General features: G+C 42.8%; 1 protein-coding gene across 6 annotated transcripts in view; it reads left to right on the top strand.

Annotated features, from left to right (window-relative positions):
* Positions 1–591: 591 nt before the first annotated feature.
* Positions 592–22,474, top strand: part of Rhot1 (ras homolog family member T1) — a 62,129-nt gene continuing 40,246 nt past the window's right edge. For 3 of the 6 annotated variants that reach the window (XM_052193971.1, XM_052193975.1, XM_052193970.1), the window contains exons 1-6: positions 593–873; positions 11,251–11,309; positions 14,955–15,036; positions 16,603–16,646; positions 17,082–17,135; positions 18,626–18,678. In XM_052193971.1, coding sequence (XP_052049931.1) covers positions 798–873; positions 11,251–11,309; positions 14,955–15,036; positions 16,603–16,646; positions 17,082–17,135; positions 18,626–18,678 — 368 coding nt within the window. In that variant the 5' untranslated portion in view covers positions 593–797. Of the gene's footprint in view, positions 874–11,250; positions 11,310–14,954; positions 15,037–16,602; positions 16,647–17,081; positions 17,136–18,625; positions 18,679–22,474 lie in introns of all 6 variants that reach the window. The other 3 variants (XM_052193973.1, XM_052193972.1, XM_052193974.1) reach the window with 2 other exon arrangements.

Below are 22,474 nucleotides of genomic sequence, written 5' to 3'. Positions count from 1 at the left end.
TATTCACCATGGAAGATATGAAAACGCATGTGTCATACACAAACAGACAAAATAATAAATTTTTGAAAAAAAAAACGGGTTGGGCTCTGGGGAGTGTGTACACACCCCAGGAGCCATTCACCTTGCTCAGTAAAGCATTTCTGAGAGGTAAGTGCAACAGTTGTGAACGTAGCTGAAAACCAGGTAGGCAGGTCACTTGCCCTTCTGGACCTTATGGTTTAGTGAAGAAATATCCTCCGATTCACGACCAAGTTCCTGCTGTGTGACCCTGGATAAGGACCTCTTCTGTTCTTCTGTAAAACAAGTGGGATCTGATTAAGGAATCTGCCATTTTTTGTTTTTTTGTTTGTTTGTTTTGTTTGTTTGTTTTTTGAGACAGGGTTTCTCTGTATAGCCCTGGCTGTCCTGGAACTCACTCTGTAGGAATCTGCCACTTTATATCCTCTGGCAGTGTCCGCGTCGTCCGAAGTGCGGCCCCGTCGAAACCTCCCGGGTTTTGCGCTACCGCCAGTCTGCCTGCAGGGGCGCTGTTCCACACGAAAGCGTTGACGAGCCCAAAGCGCGTGTCCCTCGTTGCTCGCCGTCGTCCTCGCCGCCGCCGCCCGCGTCCGCGGAGCCGGAGGAGGCGGAGCTGGCTTGCCCCGGCTCCGAAGCGGAGCGGCAGCGGAGGAGTCGTTGCGGCAGGTCCTGGCGGCTGAGCTTCGGACGCTGAGGCCTGAGAGGCTGGCAGGGAGCGGCGGTAGCGCGGGGAGAGCGGCGCCACGGGCTGGGCGCTCCCGGCGTGAGGCGTGCGCTCCATGCGTGCGGGCCGAGTGCGGCCCCTGCGAGCCTCCGACATGAAGAAAGACGTGCGGATTCTGCTGGTGGGAGAACGTGAGTCCGCGCCCTGCCCGGCCTCGCAGCCCGGGTGCCCCTCCAAGCCTGCCAGCCCCTCTGCTCTGCCCTGCCCTGTCCCTCTGCTCCTCGCAGGCCTTGTCCCCTTCAGTCTCTAACGCCCGATCCTCTCGCTGCGAAAGCTGTCGCTGTCGCCGCCGCCTCTTCGAGTCCTTTCCTCTTGGGCCTCAGCGTTTGTCGGGCCACCTCCTGTCGGACCCTCTGGTCGCCTGTCAGTCACTCATTGCCAGGCAGATGTTGGAGCAGGCAGATTGAGCACTTGGGACTGCGGGAACCGGCTGGCGGGGACACTAGGGGGAGGAGGAGTGCAGAAGTAGTCGACTTGTGAGCAAGGTCAGGTTTCTGGAATTTTTTTTTTTTTTACACTTGCTGCCTTCACTGCTACTGTGCATGGGCATTAAGAGAGAGAGCATTGGGTTGTTGAGTAGCTCAGGAGTAGAACTCTAGCACGCATACAAATCTGGATTCAGTCTCCAGCACCAGGGAGAAAAAGAGTTTAAGATAGCGGGTTTTTTAAAAAATTAGAATATTTATTTATTTATTTATTTATTTATTTATTTATTTATTTTTGCCGTACTTGGGCTTAGCGTCGAACAAACAACTTCAAGTTAATGAGTATTCAGTGTGCGATACTTAACTAAGGAGGGATCTTTAGATGAGGCGATTGTTACCCTAAAAGTCTAAATTTTCTCTCCTTGTTAGCCATTCCATAGTAGCTTCCAAGTAGTCTTAATTTTCGCTCCTTGTTAGCCATTCTGTAGTAGTTATTTTAATAAGAGCAGGCAACTAGGACTTCATAACAGGCACATGTTCCAATACTCCTTAAAGATAGATTTCCTATTTTTCTGGGTAAAGAAAACAAAACAACAAAAACAACGGTTTTGCTGGCTGATAGGAATACAGTAGAGCTGGGATTTCTGATCTTACTGCAAATTACATGACTCAATCCTGGGGACTAAATTAAAATGAGGAATTCATTAGTTTATGTTTTGCCATTGCTGATTTGAACCTCTTTTCTAAACCACGTTACATTTTTGAGTAGCCGCTATAAGTCACTGTGATACATTCCTAAGGAGGAAAGTGCATACATTAAGAAAAACACTTTTTTGGGGGGGTGGGCGGTGGGGATGGGGGGTAGGGTGTGCTCTTAGGGCCCAGACAGAGAGTCAGATCCCTTGGAGCTAGAGTTACAGATAGTTTTAGCCACCGGACTTGGGTACTGAGAACTGAACTTAGGTCCTCCGTTTTTACCCACTCCAGCCCCAAGTGTGCTGGCCTCAGAAAGGGGTAGGGGTGAGGGAAAACGACTAGTACGGACAGTTTTCGGGAGAACTCTTTAGTCAGAATTTGGAACTTGCTTCGCAAAGCATAGTTTGATTTTTTATTTTCAGTTATGAATTTTAGGTCTTATTTATCTTGCTATTTTACTTTTTGTTTTGCATTATGTTCTCTGATATTATTTAAGGTGCCGATATATTTGGAGCAAAATTAGGGAAAGTGAGCAGGTGACCCCCTTAATTGTATTTTCTAAAAGTCTGGTACTTTTTATTTTTTTATTTATTTTTTTGGATTTGATTTTTTCAAGAAAGGGTTTCTCTGTATGGCCCGGACTGTCCTGGAACTCACTCGGTAGACCAGACTGGCCTCAAACTCAGAAAGCCGCCTGCCTCTGCCTCCCAGAGTGCTGGGATTACAGGCGTGTGCCACCACCGCCCGGCAGTCTGGTACTTTTTAAAACTCAGGTTTTTTTTTTCTTTTTTTTAAGATTTATTTATTTATTATATGTAAGTACACCGTAGCTGTCTTCAGACACACCAGAAGAGGGGTCAGATCTCATTACGGATGGTTGTGAGCCACCATGTGGTTGCTGGGGTTTGAACTCAGGACCTTCGGGAGAGCAGTCAGTATTCTTAACCGCTGAGCCATCTCACCAGCCCAAAACTCAGTTTGTTAAAAGGTAGATATTTGGATTTGGTGTTGAATATAGGTATCAATGATACAGCTTTAGTGTGTAGATTGAGTAGAAATGCTATGCAAACGTCAGATTCAGGGTCACCCTTAGGACATTTACATTCAACTTTGACAGTATTATTTAGGAATATGCAGAAGTTTAAAATTCATAAGGAAAAGTGTGTCATGTAGTACTGACAGCCGGCTAGACAATCCGTACAACTCTATGGGTTTTCTGACCACAGGGGGCGAGTTAGAGGAGAAAACCTGAGCTTTGGAAGGAGACCCTGCATTTTCCTAAGAGGGCAGTGCTGCCCATGTGGACAGCACTTTTGCCAGCTGTTTCTCAGGAAGGATGGTTAGTCAAAAGGATGAAGCAGGAGGATGGCTAATTAAAAATTTTCGCCAGGGGGCTGGAGAGATGGCTCAGCGGCTAAGAGCACCGACTGTTCTTCCAGAGGTCCTGAGTTCAATTCCCAGCAACCACATGGTGGATCACAACCATCTGTAATGGGATCCGATGCCCTCTCCTGGTGTGTCTGAAGATAGCTACAGTGTACTCATATAAATAAATAAAAATAAATTAATTAATTAAAAAAAAATTTTCGCCAGGCAGTGGTGGCGCACGCCTGTAATCCCAGCACTCTGGGAGGCAGAGGCAGGCGGATTTCTGAGTTCGAGGCCAGCCTGGTCTACAGCGTGAGTTCCAGGACAGCCAGGGCTATACAGAGAAACCCTGTCTCGAAAAAACCAAAATAAAAAAAAAAAAAAAAAAAAAAGCAAACTGTAGCCGGGCGGTGGTGGTACATGGCTCTACTCCCAGCACTCGGGAGGCAGAGGCAGGTGGATCTCTGAGTTCAAGGCCAGCCTGGTCTACAGAGTGAGTTCCAGGCCAGTCAGCATGGTTACACAGAGAAACTATATCTTGAAAAAGCCCAACCAAACAACTAAACAAACCATATCATATGTCTATACTTTTTCTCCCCTTCTTTCTTTTCTCCTCCCTTATCCTTTTCTCATTTAAGGTAAAATACTAAGTTTGCTAGGCTGCTTGGGAGGTGGTTTTATAGTGACCTGGAACTTTTTTTTTTTAAAGATTTATTGATTTATTTTATGTATGTGCATACACTGTCGCTCTCATCAGACACCCCAGAAGAAGACATCAGATTCCATCAGATGGTTGTGAGCCACCATGTGGTTGCTGGGATTTGAACTCAGGACCTTCAGAAGAGCAGTCAGTGCTCTTAACCCCTGAGCCATCTCTCCAGCCCCGGTGACCTGGAACTTTTGATCCTCCAGTTGTACCTCTTAAGAGCTGGCATTGCTGATTCGGCTCACCCTGCTTAGTTTAGGTGGTGCTTTGTACCAAAGCTTAGTTAGTGCTTGCTAGGAGCAAACCCTTCCCAAGTAAGCACCTCAGTCCTTGTATACATATGCTTTCAGATTTTGAAATGCTAGAAGTATAGTTATACTTAATGGAAATATAGGATTTCAGTTATTTTAATGACTAGTATTTGGTAGGTAAATCCTTTGTTTTTTCCTTCACTTTCTGAAAAATGGTTTCTCTGTGTAGCCCTGACTGTCCTGGTGTCCTGGAACTCTTTCTGTAGACCAGGCTGGCCTTGAACTCAGATCTGCTCGCCTGTCCCAAGCGCTGAGACTAAAAGTGCCCAGCCTGAGCTTTACCTTTTACATTTATTTCTTACATTTGTTTGTTTGTGTGTGTGTGTGTGTGCAGATCTGGGGACAACTTGTGGGAGTTTGTTCTTTCTGACCATGTGGATTCTGGGAATTGGACTTTGGTAGTCAGGCTTTGAGGCAAATGCCTTCACCTGCTGAGCAGTCGCACAGGCCCTGCTTTTTGAGAATTAATGTAAGTACTTGTCAGCCTTTAGCCTAGCTGTAGCATTTTAAATCCTAGATTTAGGGCATACAATTGTAATCCTAGCACTCAGGGGGAGGAGATCACCACAGGTTCAAGGCCAATTTGGCTTATCTAGTGAGTTCTGAGCAAGTCTAAGCTACATAGTAAGATATTGTCTTAAAACACACACACACACACACACACAAAGATTTTAAAATTAAATGGTTTGTAAGTGTGTGTCAGAGTCTATTTTAAAATAGACTCTGACACATTTATTATCTATTCCTCTGGTATTAGGCAATTTGGTTGCGTGTGAGTTTTTTTTTTTTAAAGAATGATATATCTGGGGCTGGAGAGATGGCTCAGCTGTTAAGAGCACTGACTGGTCTTCCAAAGGTCCTGAGTTCAGGTCTCAGCAACCACATGGTGGCTCACAACCATCCATAGTGAGATCTGACTCCCTCTTCTGGTGTGTCTGAGGACAGCTACAGTGTACTTGCATATAATAAATAAATAAATCTTTAAAAAAAAAAGAATGATTTATCTTATGAATAGAATACACTGTAGCTGTCTTCAGACACACCAGAAGAGGGCATCAGATCCTATTGCAAAGGGTTGTGAGCCATTATATGCTGGGACTTGAACTCAGGAGTTCTGCAGTTGGTGCTCTTAACCACCGAGCCATCTCTCCAGCTCATGATTTGAGTTTTTTAACATGCTTATTTAAACATCTAGTTTTCAGTTGCTGTAAGGTGTTTGGGGGAGGCAGAGAGAAAGGAGCATCCCTCCATTCTGGTGTGGTGGATGTCAAGTCTATTCTATGTCCCCCTGTTAACTTTGTAGTCCTGCCAGTGTCCTCCCTCAGCCAGGCAGGGCCACTTCACAGTTGCCTTACGGCTGCGGTGAAAGGATGTTTTCTTGGCCCATTCTCATCCATCTGGGCATCGTGCTACTAACTGCTGCTTCGTGCAAAGATGAAGGAACTTATCACAGAACATATTCCTAAAAATCTTCCTAAAAAGCGTACTCACGTGGAACCTAGTCTTCAGGCATAATTTTTCGTGTTCAGATTTGACTCCTTTCATCTAAGCATTTGGGAGGCAGAGGCAGGTGGATCTCTTGAGTTTGAGGCCAGCTTGGTCTAGAGAGTGAGTTCCAGGACAGCCAGGGCTATAGAGAGAGCTCCTGTCTGGGAAAGGGGGCCAGGGCAAAGCTGGGTGTGATCAGATGTGTTTGTAACCCCTAATAGTAGGAGTGGAGATGGTCAGATCCCCCAGAGGTCAATCAGCCTATTGGACCAGTGACTGCAGTCTTCTGTGAGAAACACTTTTTCAAAAAGTGAGGTGTAGAGTAATAGAGGAAGACACCTAATGTCAGTGTGCTTATAACTTCAACTACTGAGCATTTGATTCCCTGCTCTGACCTCCTTGTCAGTGTACCCTTTGCAATAGGCCTCGCCTGTTGCAAATGTCTGGCACAGAAGAGTAGTTTGATAGGAGCCTCTTTAGGCAGCTAGAACTGCCCTTTGGACTAATGAATTGAATGGTGAAGAAATATGAATTTCTTCATGTACACACACACAGACACACACACACACACACATATTTTAAAAAAAAGAAAAAGAAAAAGAAAAGAAAGAATGTAGCTGGGCCTGGTGGCTAACACATGTAGTTCTAGAATTTGGGAGGCTAAGACAAGATTATCACTGTGGCCCAGGGTACATAGTGAGTTCCAGGTCAGTCTGGAACTCAATATGATCAAACGAAAAAAACCAAGAGGATGGCTGTAGATATGAGACAAAGAACATGAATGTCTTCTGCATAAAAGTCCAGCATAGTTTTATTTTTTCTTTCTTTCTTTTTTAATTTTATTTATTATATGTAAGTATATTGTAGCTGTTTTCAGACACACCAGAGGAGGGCATCGGATTTCATTACAGATGGTTGTGAGTCACCATGTGGCTGCTGGGAATTGAATTCAGGATCTTCGGAAGAGCAGTCAGTATTCTTAACCTCTGAGCCATCTCTCCAGCCCCCAGCATAGTTTTCTTAAAAACCCCAGGCCAGCTGAAATCATGGGGCAAAGGTGCTTGCTACCAACTCTCACCTGAGTTCAGTCCCTAGACCCTCATGATGAAAGGAGAGATCCAACTCCTGAAAGATGTCTTCCGACCTTTACACATGCACTGTGACAAGTTAGGTGCACACTTGGAAACACACACACACACACACACACCCTCTGCTCATGCACTGTGACAAGTTAGGTGCACACTTGGAAACACACACACACACACACCCTCTGCTCATGCACTGTGACAAGTTAGGTGCACACTTGGAAACACACACACACACACACACACACACACACACACACACACACACACACACACACACGCACCCTCTGCTCTCCAATATCTTGTTTACTCTTGTACAAATGGCACTGTGATGATCAGACTTGAAGAGAGGTAGATCATAGGTTTATTGACAACATTTGTCCTACAGGCTATCACCTACGTATGATCAGCGAACTCACTATGTAAACTGGGCTGGCTTTGATTACTGATATCCACCTGCCTCTACTTTCCAGGTGCTGGAATTAAAGATGTGTGCCCTCACACTTGGCTAAACCACCATACTTTTAATTGTTCCTTAGCAACAACATAGTTATCCCCTCCCTCTCTTCCTCCCTTTCTCCTTCTGACAGAAGGTATCACTTGTAGACCAGGCTTGCTTGAAACTCATATTTGCTGGCCTCAAATCCATGGCAGTTCTTCTACTTTAGCCTGCTATATAATAATCCTTGTTAGGATTATTTTTCCAAATGCTAAAAGTTATAAATTAAAAATAACTGCATAGTCATCCCTCTCACTTTATTCTAATCACAGTTGCTTTGAAAGAACCACGCCTGTTTTTGTTTGTTTTGTCTTGTTTTTGCTTTTTGAGATAGAGTTTCTCTTTGTATCTTTTACTGATCTGGAACTCACTTTCTAGACCAGGCTGGCCTTGAACTCATTGAGATCTGCCCGCGGATCTGCCCGCATCTGTGTCTTGTGTGCTAAGATTAAAAGCATGTACCACCACAGCTGCCTAGAGTTTATTTATTTATTTATTTTTTTGGCCATCGCTCTTTTTTTTTTTTAATATTTTTATTTTCTATATTCTTTGTTTACATTCCAAATGATTTCCCCTTTCCCGGATCCCCCCTCCCTAGAGTTTATTTTTAATTGTTACTGTTTATGTGTGTGTGCATGGGTATGTGTTCACACGTGGACGTCAGAGAACAACCTGTAGGAGTCAGTTCTCATGTGTTAGCCCGAGGCTTGAATTCAGTTGTCAGGCCTGGCAGCAGGTACCGGACCCCACTGAGTCATCTCAATGGCTGTATTTTGTATTGTTTCAGCAGTTGCCTGCTATTCGGTTTGCAGAATACCTCTCCTAGGCCAGTATTGGACCTTAAATCTCAAAAGTTTTGGGGGGCTGGAGAGATGACTTAGTGGCTAAGAGCACTGGCTGCTCTTTCAGAGAGAGGACTTGGGTTCAATTCCCAGCACCCACATGGCAACCGACAACCACCTATTACACCCGTTCCAGGAGATCCAACACACGCTTCTGGTCTTCATGTGCAATGCATGCTCATGGTGAACATACATATGCATTCCCACACATGTAAAAATAAATGCATCTTAAGAAGAGAATCATTAGAGCAGTGTTGGAATGTAGAATGTTTTCCCTGGCAGTGCTGCTGTGTGTGGGCAGAGACTTCCAGACAGGTAGTGCTAGAGGTCCTCCATTCACACTAAATTAGAAGGTTTGCTTTATTAGCCACTTGTTTACAAATATTTGGTTATTGTTTCCATGTAGACTCATACATGGTAAGTATGTATGTTACATTCATAGGGCTTACTACAGATTCTAGCACAGAAGTTGTTAGTGCAGGCAGAGGGAGCTGGAGTCTTTAGGTTGTGGTAGGATGGAAGTGCCCTAAAGACATGGTAAGATGGAAACGCGCAGAAGAGACATAGTTTTGGATGAGGAAAGCCTTGCGAGGAAGGGGACAGGACTCATTGTGGCTTGTTAGTGCGCGTGCCTGTGGAGCATAGAATAGCCTTGTTTGTGCAGATTGCCTGAGTGGGTGGCAGTGGGACATGGGGTGAGGTAGGTGAGCTGTGGTTGGATGACACTCCTTTCCACTAGTGCAATTCAGTGGGAGCTGGGAGGAAGTGAGAGTCCAAAAGGCTGAGCTAGAAGATGAAGGGTGTGGAAGAAAGTGGAGTGGACATTTCTGTTGTTGGTAGATTGGTGAGGGGTAGAAAGTCGGGAACTGGGAAATGTTTAAATGAAATATCAGAATTAGGCAAAAGGGCAAGCAGCGACAGACTTAAAACCACAGGCTAGCCTTAGCCTGGCAGGCGCCAGTGGTTCTAGCACTCGGGAGGAAGGGCTGCTTGGAGGACTGCCTATGAGTGCCAGACTAACTTGGGCAGTGTGGTAGGTTTCCTCTAATAGTAACGGGAGAAATTTAACAGAATTGCAATGCAAAGTAAGAAACCTGAATCAGGGAAGGCAGTTTATCTTGCTCTGTAGAAACACTGTTGGATATATTGGGGATAACTCTGAAGCCTGTAATTTTTGTAAAAGGAAGACACACAGTAAGTAGCCTTGTGCAGAAGTGTTGTGAACATCTAAGACACAGAGAAGTGCTCCAGAAGTTTTTGTTGGGCCTAGGATAGTGCATTTGCCTAGCCTGTGAGAGGTCCAGTGTTTCATCTGAACATACATGGACTCCATACACGTAAAAAGATATATTTGTTCAAGATATAAAAGAATATATCTCATTTGTCATGTTTAGATTAACTTTATGTGCTTATATATAAATCTAGAAGTTGCCATTTTTTACCGCCAAAATAACTTAAAATAGTACTTATTGGCAGTTTTTAGTAGCAAAAAATAAAACTATATGGAAGACCAGGTGTGGTGGTGACACATACCCCAATCCCAGGACTCAGGAGGCAGAGGCAAAGAAATTTCTGAGTTCAAGGCCTACCTGATCGACATAGTGAGTTCTAGGGCAGCCAGAGCTATATAGTGAGGACCTGTTTGAAGGGGACATGGGAGGGCAAAGGGAGGGAGAAGGAGAGGAAAGAAAGCACAGTCAAGGTCATTCTCAGCTGTGTACATGTTTTGAGTTCAAGGTCACCCTAGGCTACATGAAACTAACTCAGACAATGCTCCTAGTTCAAAAGGGACTTAAGAGATGTGACAGCCATTTTTATTTTCATTTTCTGTACAATATAGTGGTGAATAAAGTTAAAAGATGCCCTTTTTTTTTTTTTAGCATAGGACAATCAAAAAGTCTGTAGAGGGGCTGGCGAGATAACTCGGGAGTTCGGGGTGCTTGGTGCTCTTCCAGAGGACCCAGAGTTGTGTCCTAGCACCCACATAGGCAGCTCACAATCACCTGTAACTCCAGCTCCAGGGGATCCTGTACTGTCTTCTGGACTCTGGGTACCCACACATATCTGCATATGCCCACACACAGACACATGTGTACATATAAAATAATAAAAACAAAAGTATTTTCAATAGTCTATAGAAAGAGCTAGAAGCTCCCTGTTAAACCATAATTTGTCTGTTTCACACTGCTGCTGTGACCAGTGTTGTGTATTCTAGCCGTTCGTCATTTCCAGTCATTTAGGAGAGGGCTGGGACTGTTCTTGTCTTTTAAAAATTGCCATCTCTCATATTTGGACTTGTATTTAGAATTTATACTTTGCCGCTGTGGCCGTGATTGACCAGCAGTAGTCTGTTTTCCTCTAGAAGTGTGGCCCGACTTGGTTGGTAAGCACTTATATTTGACAGTAGTAACTACATGATCAGAAATGTAACTGGAGTAGAGAAGTCAAATTTCAGAATGAAGACTGAGATTTTAGCTGTACTTTATTGGAAAGAGCACTGGGACAGAAAACTTTTGGTTTTTTACCTTGTTACCAACCCTTTAAATACAGAACAAGAAAGAAGGAGTGTGCTACGTAGGATTCAGGCACTCTAAGGCCCTTCTGTTGCTGAGGATGTAAGCTGATGTGTTCTTTTGTGAACATAGTTAATAATGTCATTAAAAACAGAACAGCCCATGTGCTGACTTGAATTCTACTTCAAGGAACTTATCCTGTAGAATATGAATTACAACATTTTTCATAAAGATGAAGATTTAGAAATGACCTTTAGAAATTTAATTTAGAAAATTAAGCAGCTTATACCATTAGATAGATTCTTATACAACTCTGAATAGATAATGCAGGAAGGTTTTTGTTACTGTATTCTGTTCTGTTCTTTCCTCAAACCTGACATCCAATTTCCTCAGCCTTCCCAGGTAGCTGGAATTCCGGCAAGCATTGGAAAGTGCTGGCATTACGCCTGAACTGCAGGAAAAGGGCTGAGAGTTGTCTTTCCCCTTTACAACTAATAAATGCCCTATGTGGTTACTGGGTTTGAGTTTCGGTAGAACCAAAATGTTTTATTAAGTAATGATTTTTCTTTTAACAGCTAGAGTTGGGAAGACATCACTGATTATGTCTCTGGTCAGTGAAGAATTTCCAGAAGAGGTAAACATTTATTTTCTTTGTTGTAGATTTTTAAAAAAATAAAAAATAAAAAAATAAGTTAAAATGATATCTGTGCCACCTCCATGTGTTTCTTCAACAGGAGACATCACCTTATGAAAGAGCCTAGGTTCTTCTCATTTTATGCCTTCGACTTTACCATTACATTTTTTTTTTTTTTTACGTTGCATGAGTATGTTTGCATGCATGCACACATGCCATAGCACAGTGGGGAGACCACAGGACAGCTTGTGTGGTCACAGTTTTCTCCTTCCACAGAGGCCCGAGAGTCCACCTCAGATTGTCAGTCTGCTTGGCAAGTCACTGAGCCATCTCCCTAGCCAGTGACTTTGCCATTTGTCATCTCTGGGTCTTAGTTGTCTCATTTTTAGAGTGGTGGGAAAAAGGATCTGGAGATCATATCATTTGTGTAGACTGTTTTTAGAAGTAAAATGTGTTCCAGATGTGAAAGATGCAGAGTGTTGTATGATTTGAAATCCGATTACAGTCTGGGTACCACTTCTGCCTGGTGCTGTTCAGTGCCTGAGGTTTTTGTCACACTATAATTCTGATGCAACTATTATTACGTACAGACTTCATTTTACAAATTAGAAATGAATTCTTTCTATTTTATCTATCGATCCAGAGAACTGTTGTGCATGTCATTAATAATAATGGAACGCTATTAGAGACCAGTGGTTTTAGTCTTGCTATTATTACTGTTATTATTGCTGTTTTGAGACAGAGGCTCATGTACCCCAGGCTAGCCTCAAACTTGTTATGTAGCTCAGGATGACTTTAAACTCCTGATCCTCCTGCCTCCATGTCCTTGGTGCTGGGATTACATGTATGCACCATCATACTGGGCTACGGTTACTTTCCTTTTGGAACTCCGAGTGTGAGGGCTGCTGGCTATGCCTTCCTGGAGCCGTAGGGTGTTGCAGCCTCAGCGCAGCAGTAGAGCAACATTTGGGATTTGTTGTCAGTTTGTTTTGTTTATTTCTGGGGGCACAGTCTGTATAGTTAAGGTGGCCTCAAACTTACTTTTTTTTTCTTTTCTTTCTTTTTTTTTTTTTGTTTTGTTTTTTTGCTTTGTTTTTTTTTCGAGACAGGGTTTCTCTGTGTAGCCCTGGCTGTCCTGCAACTTACTCTGTAGACCAGGCTGGCCTCGAACTCAGAAATCCACCTGTCTCTTCCTCCCAAGTGCTGGGATTACAGGCGAGCGCCACCACGACCCGGCGGCCTCAAACTTTCTATGTAGCCAAGCTAGTCTTGAACTTCTTTCTGATTCTTCTACCTCTGCCCCCCAAATACTGAGATTACAGGTCTGACATGTGTAGGTTTCTGCCCCCCCAAAATACACACACATGTACTATGCAAATACACGTGCCTGCATACACAAGTAAAGTTAAAATTAATTAGGGTTTGCATTAATCTTTTCTTACTCTTGTTTAGAAAGAACTAATCTTATAGTTTTATTGCTGAGCTAGGAATTTGATGTGTCACATGGCAGTGTCTTTGTTGTTCTGGGTTTTTGTAGAAGCTGGGATTGAATACCAAGCAGGGGCTTCAGTTCACTGCTAAGTATGTCTCCCCTGGGTAGTGGTTTCAGCATTCACAATTCCATGGCTGCTGCTTTGTTCCCTTTGCATTAAAGAAAAATCAACTAGTAATTCCTTAATTTGAAAAGTGGAGAGCTGGGCGGTGGTGGCGCATGCCTGTAATCCCAGCACTTTGGGAGGCAGAGGCAGGCGAATTTCTGAGTTCAAGGCTAGCCTGGTTTACAGAGTGAGTTCCAGGACAGCTAGGGCTACACAGAGAAACCCTGTCTCGAAAAAAAACCAAATCCAAAAAAAAAGGGGGGGTGGTGGTGGAGTATATTGTGGTATCATTAACATTAATTGAGAATTAGGGTATAATACCCAAAGTTCTCTGCAGACGTTTAACTGAAGAGCTAACAAGACGACTCAGTGAGAAAAGGTTGCTGCTGCCAAGACCAACAGCCTGGCTTTAGTTCTCAGGACTCCACACTGAACTCCACTTGTGTGATGATGCCCATGCACATAAGTAAATAAAGAAATTACAGAATCATAGTGAGTTCCACTCCAGCTAGAACTGCATAGCGAGACCCTGTCTGAAGGAGTAAATACATTTTAAATGTGTAACTGAAGGTAGAGTTGTTTTAGGGTGTTCCTCTTGAGTGGATACTTTTTTCCCCCTCCATAATTAAAAGTCATATAGTTAGAATTGGAGGGAAGGCTCAGCAGTTCAGAGCACTGGCTGCTCTTCCCCAGGCCCTGGGTTTGATTCCCAGCATCCAGGTGGTAGCCCACAGCTGTCTGTTACTGAAGGTCCAGGGACCCAGTACCCTTTTCTGGCCTCTTGTAGCACCAGGTATACATATGGTTCATGGATATGCATGTAAGCAAAACCCGAACACATAAAAATAATTAAAAAGAAAGGACTAAGCCTCCACAGGACAGTTGTGTTAAAAGTATGTAGTCTTTCTGAACTGTGGAATTACTAAACACAAGGCTATGGAGCCAGACAGTTTTCATCTAGCATAGACAGTTAGTGGGGGTTGGTTACCTCGAAGGTTGCCATTTTGTGCTTTTGGTGGGTTCTGCAAGGCTGAGGATTAAGCCCAGGCCTGCATGTGCTAGACAAGTTCTCCATCACTGAGTTACACTCATCAAGATTGCCTTGGGGGGTGGGGGGGATAGGACAGGAGAGATGGCTCAGTGGTTAAGAGCTCTGACTACTCTTCTAGAGGTACTGAGTTCAAATCCCAGAAACCACATGGTGGCTTACAGCTATCTGTAATGGGATCCGATGCCCTCTTGTGTTTGAAGAGTGACAGTGTAATATAGTTCCTTATTTGTAACGTATCTTAAATTTTAACAAAGTAGAATGAGAACCATATATTTAAAAAAATCTAATATTTCAATATCAAATTGAATCTTTTTTTTTTGGATTTTTTTTTTTTTTTTTTTTTTTTTTTTTTTGAGACAGGGTTTCTCTGTATAGCCCTGGCTGTCCTGGAACTCACTCTGTAGACCAGGCTGCCTCTGCCTCCCAGAGTGCTGGGATTACAGGCATGTGTCACCACCGCCCGGCTGAATCGTTTTTAAGTTTGTGAAAAACTTGAGATAGCCTTAGTGTAGCCTCTGACTACAGAGGTAGAATTATTTTCCTTTTTACCTTGGGCCATACATTTGCTCTCCTGTCGAGCTGTACCTCAGCTAGAAACCTATTTTTCTGTATGATTTTTATTTTATTGCATTTTTTGTTTTGTCTTTATTTATTTACATTTTTGTTGCATTTTTATTTGTTATATTTCTCATTGTGCATACATACCACAGAACACATTTGGAAGCAGGAGGACAACTTGCAGAAGTAGGGCCTCTCCTTACACCATGAGGGTTTGGGGTCATGCTCAGGTGGTCAGACTTAGCAAGCATCCGTACCTACTGATCCATCTTGCTGGCCCTTAAAAAATGTTTTTATTGTAGTTTTGCTTATATGCTAAGCAAATACCTACAAAGATAGCTCTAAACAGAAAGAAGCGCCTGATAACGATAAATGTGCATGGCGTAGTGGATAATTTCACCACATTTATTCTTTTTTTATATTTGTTATCAAATAAAGGTTCCTCCTCGAGCAGAAGAAATCACCATTCCAGCTGATGTCACCCCTGAAAGAGTTCCAACCCACATTGTCGATTATTCAGGTAATGGGTGGCCTTTGATGGCTGAAGGAGGCTCTGAAGTTAATGTAATAGTCCTGAAATAAACCTCATCAAGCTTTTAAAAATGTTTAAGATCATGTACTGCTCTTGCAGAAGATCCGAGTCCAATGCCCAGCACCCTTGTCAGAGTCACCGTCTCCTGTAAGTCCAGCCTCAGGGTTATCCAGTGCCTCTGGCCAACATGGACACATGGTACACGCATGTACCATACACACATACAAATTCAAAAAAGAGTGAGACAGTTCTGAATTTTATAATTTATTGAAGGGCTGGGGATGTAGGTCATTTACCCAGTGTTTGCCTAGAATGATATTAATTTCCAAGACCACACACAAAGACATGTATATATTATGATTTATTGAACTCTATATGTGTTCTTTAATTTCTCAACCTTTGTTACAAAGAAATTAATTAAAAATGGTCAGTTTGAGAGCTGAGGAGAATGCTTAGTAGTTAAAGTACTTGCTGAACCTGCAAGCACGTCTTTGGTACCAAAGTAGGAGTCTGGGTATTGTGGCTGTAAAGCAGCATTGGGCAGAGACAGCCAGGCACACCCCAAGTTCATTGGCCAGCCGGTTGAGCCAGTTTGTGAGCTGCAGGTTCACTAAAGAGACCAGTGTGGAAACAAAGTGAGATGGTAGAGGAAGATCCCTGACATCATTATCACACATGTGAACACACAGATATGTACACAAGTATACACCACAGAACACAGAGGTCAACTTACTATTTCTGATCACTGTAAGACTATACATGTTTGTTTATTTATTTAGTATGTGTGTGGACATGAGTATGCTATGGTATGTGTTAAGGCCAGAGGATACCTAGTTACATTTCAGTCTCTCCTTCACCTTGTGGGTTCTGGGAATTGAACTCTGTTGGCTGTGGGAGCCCTTATCAACTGAGCCATCTGACCTGCCTAGAAAGGGAATATTTGCTTTCTTCTTTATCAACCTACAGTTTTGCCTCTGGGCCTTTTTGTTATTACTCCTGCCTACTGTGCTGATAGTGTCCAGATCCTGTAGTCTTGGGCGCTGTGTCACAGTTGTTGTCTGGGCTTCTGGCTCTGAAGCTCTCAGTCTCCTTTCTGGAGTTGTTGATCTCTTTTGCCTGATCCTTTTTCAACTCTGGATCAGATACTGGCCTAGATCTTTGACACGCGTTCTCCGCACTTCTGTGCTGGGATTGTCCTCCTGAGTTAGCTTCCCCGCTAACTGGCCTCCTTGTCATGGCTCAGCCTTTTCTTTCACTGCATTGATCTCAGTTTGGTTCCTGCCTGGTACTACACTATATCATTTTGAAGATTTATTTTTATGAGTATCTGTGTATGCCTGTAGGTATGTAAATGTATTATGTTCATGCCTGATGCGCATGGAGGCCAGAAAAGGGTGTACAATCACCTGAAGCTGGAGTTAGAGTTGTATGCTGCTGTGTATTTGCTGGGAACCATTGATGTCAATTTTGTTAGGTGGCTATTACATAGATTTATTATTTGTTACTTTGATGAAAGATTTTAAAACACAGAACATTGGCTTTTGTCATTTGTAGAAGCAGAACAGAGTGATGAACAACTTCATCAAGAAATATCACAGGTATGTGTAAAAAGGACATTGTGTGTGTGTTTGTGTTTTCCTCTCTTGTAAACAGAGATAATCCTATGAGCCTATCTTTTTAGTTCTTTTACCAAGAACATGCTTTCTCTGAGGGACAGTTGGGTATGACAATTTCTTGTAGCCTAGCCTGGTCTTGAATCCCTGGTGTGGTTGAGGTGTGTCTTGGCCCCCCTCCCCTACTCGCTGAGTGCTCTGTAGTGTGCGCCACCATTTCCAGATTACCAGGGATTTCTCAGTTGGTATTTGAATATGTGTTGTTTGCTCTGCTTCTTTAGGGATACTTTCTTCTTCTAGGTAGGTTTTTCTTTTTCAAAAAATTTCCCCCTTTGGCTAAAAAATCGTAGGTATTTGATAATTAAATGATGGTCATATATATTTTTTCAAAATGCCACTAATTTATTACTTTTCTTCTAGGCTAATGTCATCTGCATAGTTTATGCTGTTAACAACAAGCATTCTATTGATAAGGTATATTTACATTTTCTCTCTATTTAAACTCAACATGTTACTACTTATTTACTTATTTTGAGGCATGTTCTTACTATGTAGTTTGCTCTTTAGATCAGGCTAGCCTTGAACTCACAGAGTTCTATTTGCCTCTGCCACCTAAGTGCTGGTACTAAAGGTGTAAGCCACCACTGCCCTGCTTTTTGTTTGTTTGTTTTTGTTGTTGTTGTTGGGTTTTTTTTTTTTTTGGATTTATTTTTTTCCAGACAGGGTTTCTCTGTATAACCCTGGCTGTCCTGGAACTCTGTAGACCAGGCTGGCCTTGAACTCAGAAATCCGCCTGCCTCTGCCTCCCAGAGTGCTGGGACTACAGGCGTGTGCCACCACTACCGGCCCTGCTTTGTTTTTGTTTTTAAGGTACAGGCTTGCTCTGTCCCCCCTGGGATTGAACTCATGATCTTCCTGTCTCAGCTTGGGATTCCACACATACCACATGTGTAGCTTTAATGGGGCAACTCTGGTCAAAGCTGATCTTCCAGTGAGAGTTTTAAGGACTCTTAACAAAATATAGAGGCGGGTGGCTGGAGAGATGGCTCAGTGGTTAAGAGCACTGACTGCTCTTCTGGAGGTACAAATCCAAGCAGCCACATGGTGGCTCACAACCATCCGTAATGAGATCTGACACCCTCTTCTGGAGTGTCTGAAGACAGCTACAGTGTACTTGCATATAATAAATAAATAGGGGGCTGGAGAGATGGCTCAGCGGTTAAGAGCACTGACTGCTTTTCCAAAGGTCCTGAGTTCAAATCCTAGCAACCACATGGTGGCTCACAACAATCCGTAATGAGATCTGATGCCCTATTCTGGGGTGTCTGAAGACAGCTACCACTGTACTTACATATAATAAATAAATAAATCTTTTAAAAAAGTTGAAAAATAAATAAATAAATAGATAGATAGATCTTTAAAAAAAATATAGCCAGGCAGCAGTGGTGGCACACACCTTTAATCCCAGCACTTGGGAAGCAGAGGCAGAGGCAGGCGGATTTTTGAGTTCCAGGATAGCCAGGGCTACACAGAGAAACCCTGTCTCAAACAAAACAAAACAAAACAAAAATATATATAGAAAGGAGAGATTGCTCAGAAGGTCAGATGGCTCAGAAGCTGTTCTTCATCTGTGACTCCATTTTAGATCTGAAGTCCCCTTCCTAGCTTTGGTACTAGGCATGCACATGGTGTTCAGACATATATAGACAGAACACTAGTAATCATAAAATAATTTTAAAAGAACAGTATGTTTTTTCTCCCCCCACCCCTTTTTTTTCTTTTCTTTTTAAAGAAGGAATCTCACATGTAGCTCTGGTCTGGAATGCAATATGTAGACCAGGTTGCCCTTGAACTCAGAAATCCCCCTGCCTTTGTCTCTGCCTCCTGAGTGCTAGAATTAAAGATGTGCAGCTTTTCAATCAAGACCTGCATCATGTCTTCATTCCTGCTTTATTTTATTCTAGGTAACAAGCCGATGGATTCCTCTCATAAATGAAAGAACAGACAAAGACAGCAGGTATTGTTCTTTTCTTTCAAATGTAGAGAAAAGATCTAAGAAACAGAAACAAACATAATTGTAAAGTCTTCACTTAGATCTACTGGTTATTAACATGCCCCCACATTATTTTTTCTTTCAAATGCTTATTTGTGTGTGTGTGTGTGTGTACGTGTGTACGTGTACATGTGTTAGAGGGCAGCTTGCAGGATTTGGGGCTGGAGCAGTTGGAGTGGCTAAGAGCACTTGTTTCAGAGGACCCAGGCTGTATTCCCATCACTCACATGACGCTCCCCATCTCCTCATGCACCTCAGGCATGAATGTGGGACATTGACATACAGTCGAAACACTCATACATATAAAATAAGAAAATCTATCAGGAGGCGGTGGCACATACCTTTAATCCCAGTGCTTAGGAAGCACATGTAAGTGGAGCTGTGTAAGTTTGAGGCCAACCTGGTCTACAAAATGGGTTTCAAGGCAGCTAGGGCTACACAGAAAAACCCTGTCTTGCAAAACCAAAAAGAAACAAAAAATTAGGGTTTAATTCTCTTCTTTCATTGTGTTGGTTCCAGGCTAGAACTGAGGCTTGCTGGTAAAGGTGCTTTTACCTGCTGAGCCATGTCTACATTGGTTTTATCAATTTCTCCCTGTTCACCTACCTCCATATACCACCACATAGCTTTTTGAGGGCAGGAATGATTAGAAACAGGAGATAGATTTGAAAGCAAAGCAGAAAACGGCTCTGACACTGTGATGGTTACTGACAGATAAAGTATTTTAGTAATAATACATTTGTTCAAAACCTGCTGCTTGAGTCTATTTGGACTCTGTCTTTGGCTGTATTGTGCTCCCTCTCTTGAGTTGCTTCTTTAATGAGGTGTGGAATTGTCGATGGCTCACAGTGTGCACTAGGCAGAACATAGGATTGAGCAATCTTGCAGATCTTGTTTGGAAACTTGATCTGACTGTCTAATTTCCTCATCTGTAATGGGGATAAAGGTAATATCTATCCTGGATGCATATGGCTGTAGCAAGAATTGAATTAGTAGCTTGTATATAACTTCTCTAAAATGCCCTGTAAAACTCCACTTAGAAATTCATGCTAGGAGACTCTCTGCAGTTCCTAAGAAGATACAGTGCAAAGGGAATGCAAGACAACACACTCAGTAATTTCCCAAGTGGAGTGATAGTTCTCTGCATAAATGCTTCCAGTTTAAGTCAGATGAAAGTATTTCCTTCCAGTATTTAGTTGGACAAAATTGTTTTTGTTTTTTTTTCCTTGTTTTTTTGTTTTGTGACAGGATCTCACTATATATTCTTGGCTGGCTTGTAACTCATAAAACTCTGCCTGCCCCTAACAGCCGAGTGCTGGGATTTAAAGGAATACACCTCTGGGGCCTCTCACCCAACCTTCAGCCTTCAGTCTTTCTCTTTCCTTTTCTCTGAGACAGGCTTTTTGAGAATAGGCTATCCTCAAATTCATAAAGATCTGTCTGCCCCCTGAGTGCTGGGGTTAAAGGTTTGCGCCAGTGCTCCTAGCCTAACATCTTAATCTTTTTTAAAATGGCTTATTTATTTGTTCTTACTTATTTATGTGTCTGTGAAAAGTTTGGTGTACAGTGTGCATGCAAGAGGTTCGAGAAGGACATCAGATCCTCTAGAATTGAAGTTATAATTGTTGGTGAGCCACCCTGGGTGCCGGGAAACAAAGATAGTTCTCTGGAAGAGCAGCAGGTAGCTGTCTAGCTCCCATTTAAATCTTTTTAAATGTTAGGAAAATCATGTCTTAAGTATTAATTGTATACATCTGGCCCTTTGCTCAAGTTTTTAGGATTCTTTTTTCAGCGTTTTTTTTCTGAGACAGGGTTTCTCTGTATAGCCCTGGCTGTCCTGGAACTCAGTCTAGACCATGCTGGCCTCGAACTCAGAAATCTGCCTGCCTCTGCCTGCCAGAGTGCTGGGATTGCAGGCGTGCAGTACCACCTCCTCGCCTGTTTTCAGCATTTTTGATCTTTATTCTCTGGAAATCTGATGCGCCTGTCTGACTTGTTTGTGGGAGGGAAACTAACTTACATGGCCTCACAGCTCAGTGATGACTCATCATTGTTTCTTCAACTTTGTGGTGACAAAGTGGAAAGAAGAGAATGACACAGCTCTTCATCCCCACAGCCTCTTGTCATTTGTGGCAATTTAAATTAATTAAAATGAAGTAACAAAGTCTACGATCCTCTGAGCTACTTACTCACGTTTTGGAAGCTCAGTGGCTCCCCGAGGAAGGCGGTGATGGCGATAGCACACTAAAGGTCATCACCATCTCGGCGTATGGGCGCATGCCCCGAGTCTCAGCAGGGGACTCTTGAGTGTGCAGCCAGCCCAGCAGAGTTCTAGGATAAGCAGAAACAAACAAGGCCATCATCCTAGAATGTTGCATTGGACTGTGGAGCCTTGAAGGGTGTGTATCCACATGCTCCTGGTGCTCTCTCCTGGGGCTGTTTTCAGGAGGGCCGCTCTGGAGACAAGAGCATGCTTTGGCCAGTTTCTATGAAGAACCCATTTATGCCATTGGTTTAGAATTTTGGTGTTGCTGTCACTAAAATACTATGGCTACTTTGTGGACCTTGTTATTTTATTTATTTATTTAAGTTTTATTTTATTTTAGAAACACACAATCTCACTATATTTCCCAGGCTGTTCTCAGACTTGTAATCTTCCTGTTCCTCCTCCTCCTCCTGCTTCTGCCACCAACTGCTGCATTGAGTGTGTGTGTGTGTGTGTGTGTGTGTGTGTGTGTGTGTGTGTATGTGTGTGTGTGTGTGCACTGCCAAGCCAGTGTAGACTTTACATTTTCCAGTCACTTCTTTCCTGAGCCTCATCTGTAGATTATTTCGGTACATACCTATTCTCCTTAGGACTCTTTTATGTTAGTGTCACATAGCCAGAGAGTTTCAGAAACAATAGATGCTTCCATTTTAGCCTGGGACTTTAGAATTGATAAACAGACTTGAGCTCAGACTTGTTTTTAAATAAACTACTATGTTTACTAATTCTTCCTAATCTTGTGAGGAGTCTGTTCTTAGGCAATATAAGCAATAAAAAAGCACACTGAGGGTAAGGATGCTAATGTAAATGCTGCAGGAGTTTGTGTTGGGAATTTGGAGTCTAGTAAAAAGATTTGTTTTGTTCCAAGCTGTCCTTTAGGACTCAACGTGTAACAGTCTCCTCTACTCTGTTATCTTCCATAACCTATTTAGATTTCCCATAGGACTCTCGGATTCACTTACTTAAAACAAGATCTTTAAATTTTGCTCACTTGTCTGTTTAGTGCATGTGTACATGTGCAAAGCCCCCACAGGTCAAAAGAGTGTGTCAGATCTCCTAGAACTGGAGGGAGAGAGTTGTGAGCCGCCAAGTAGATGCTAGGAAATGAACCAGATCCTCTGCAAGAACAAGGGCTTTCAACCATTGAACCATTCTGCAGCCTCCAAGCCTCCATATTTTTAAAAAGCTTTCTAGGCCAATGAGATGGTTCCATTGCTAAAGGCACTTGGCAACAATTCTGACAGCATAATGACCCCTAGAATCCACATGGTAGGAAGAACTGATTTTTAACTGTTGTCCTCTGAACACACACACACACACACACACACACACAGAGAGAGAGAGAGAGAGAGAGAGAGAGAGAGAGAGAAATGTAAAAGCCTTTTTATTTTTTTTACTACTTTATTTCTCTCTCTTTTTTTAAATAGTGATTAAAAGCTCATAATTTTATTGTCTTTAAAACAAAATCATTTTAGTTGGGCAGGGTTGTGCACA

This window comes from Apodemus sylvaticus, chromosome 10, assembly GCF_947179515.1.
Source record: "Apodemus sylvaticus chromosome 10, mApoSyl1.1, whole genome shotgun sequence".
NCBI lineage: Eukaryota > Metazoa > Chordata > Mammalia > Rodentia > Muridae > Apodemus > Apodemus sylvaticus.
This window is presented reverse-complemented; position numbering and strand designations above follow the sequence as displayed.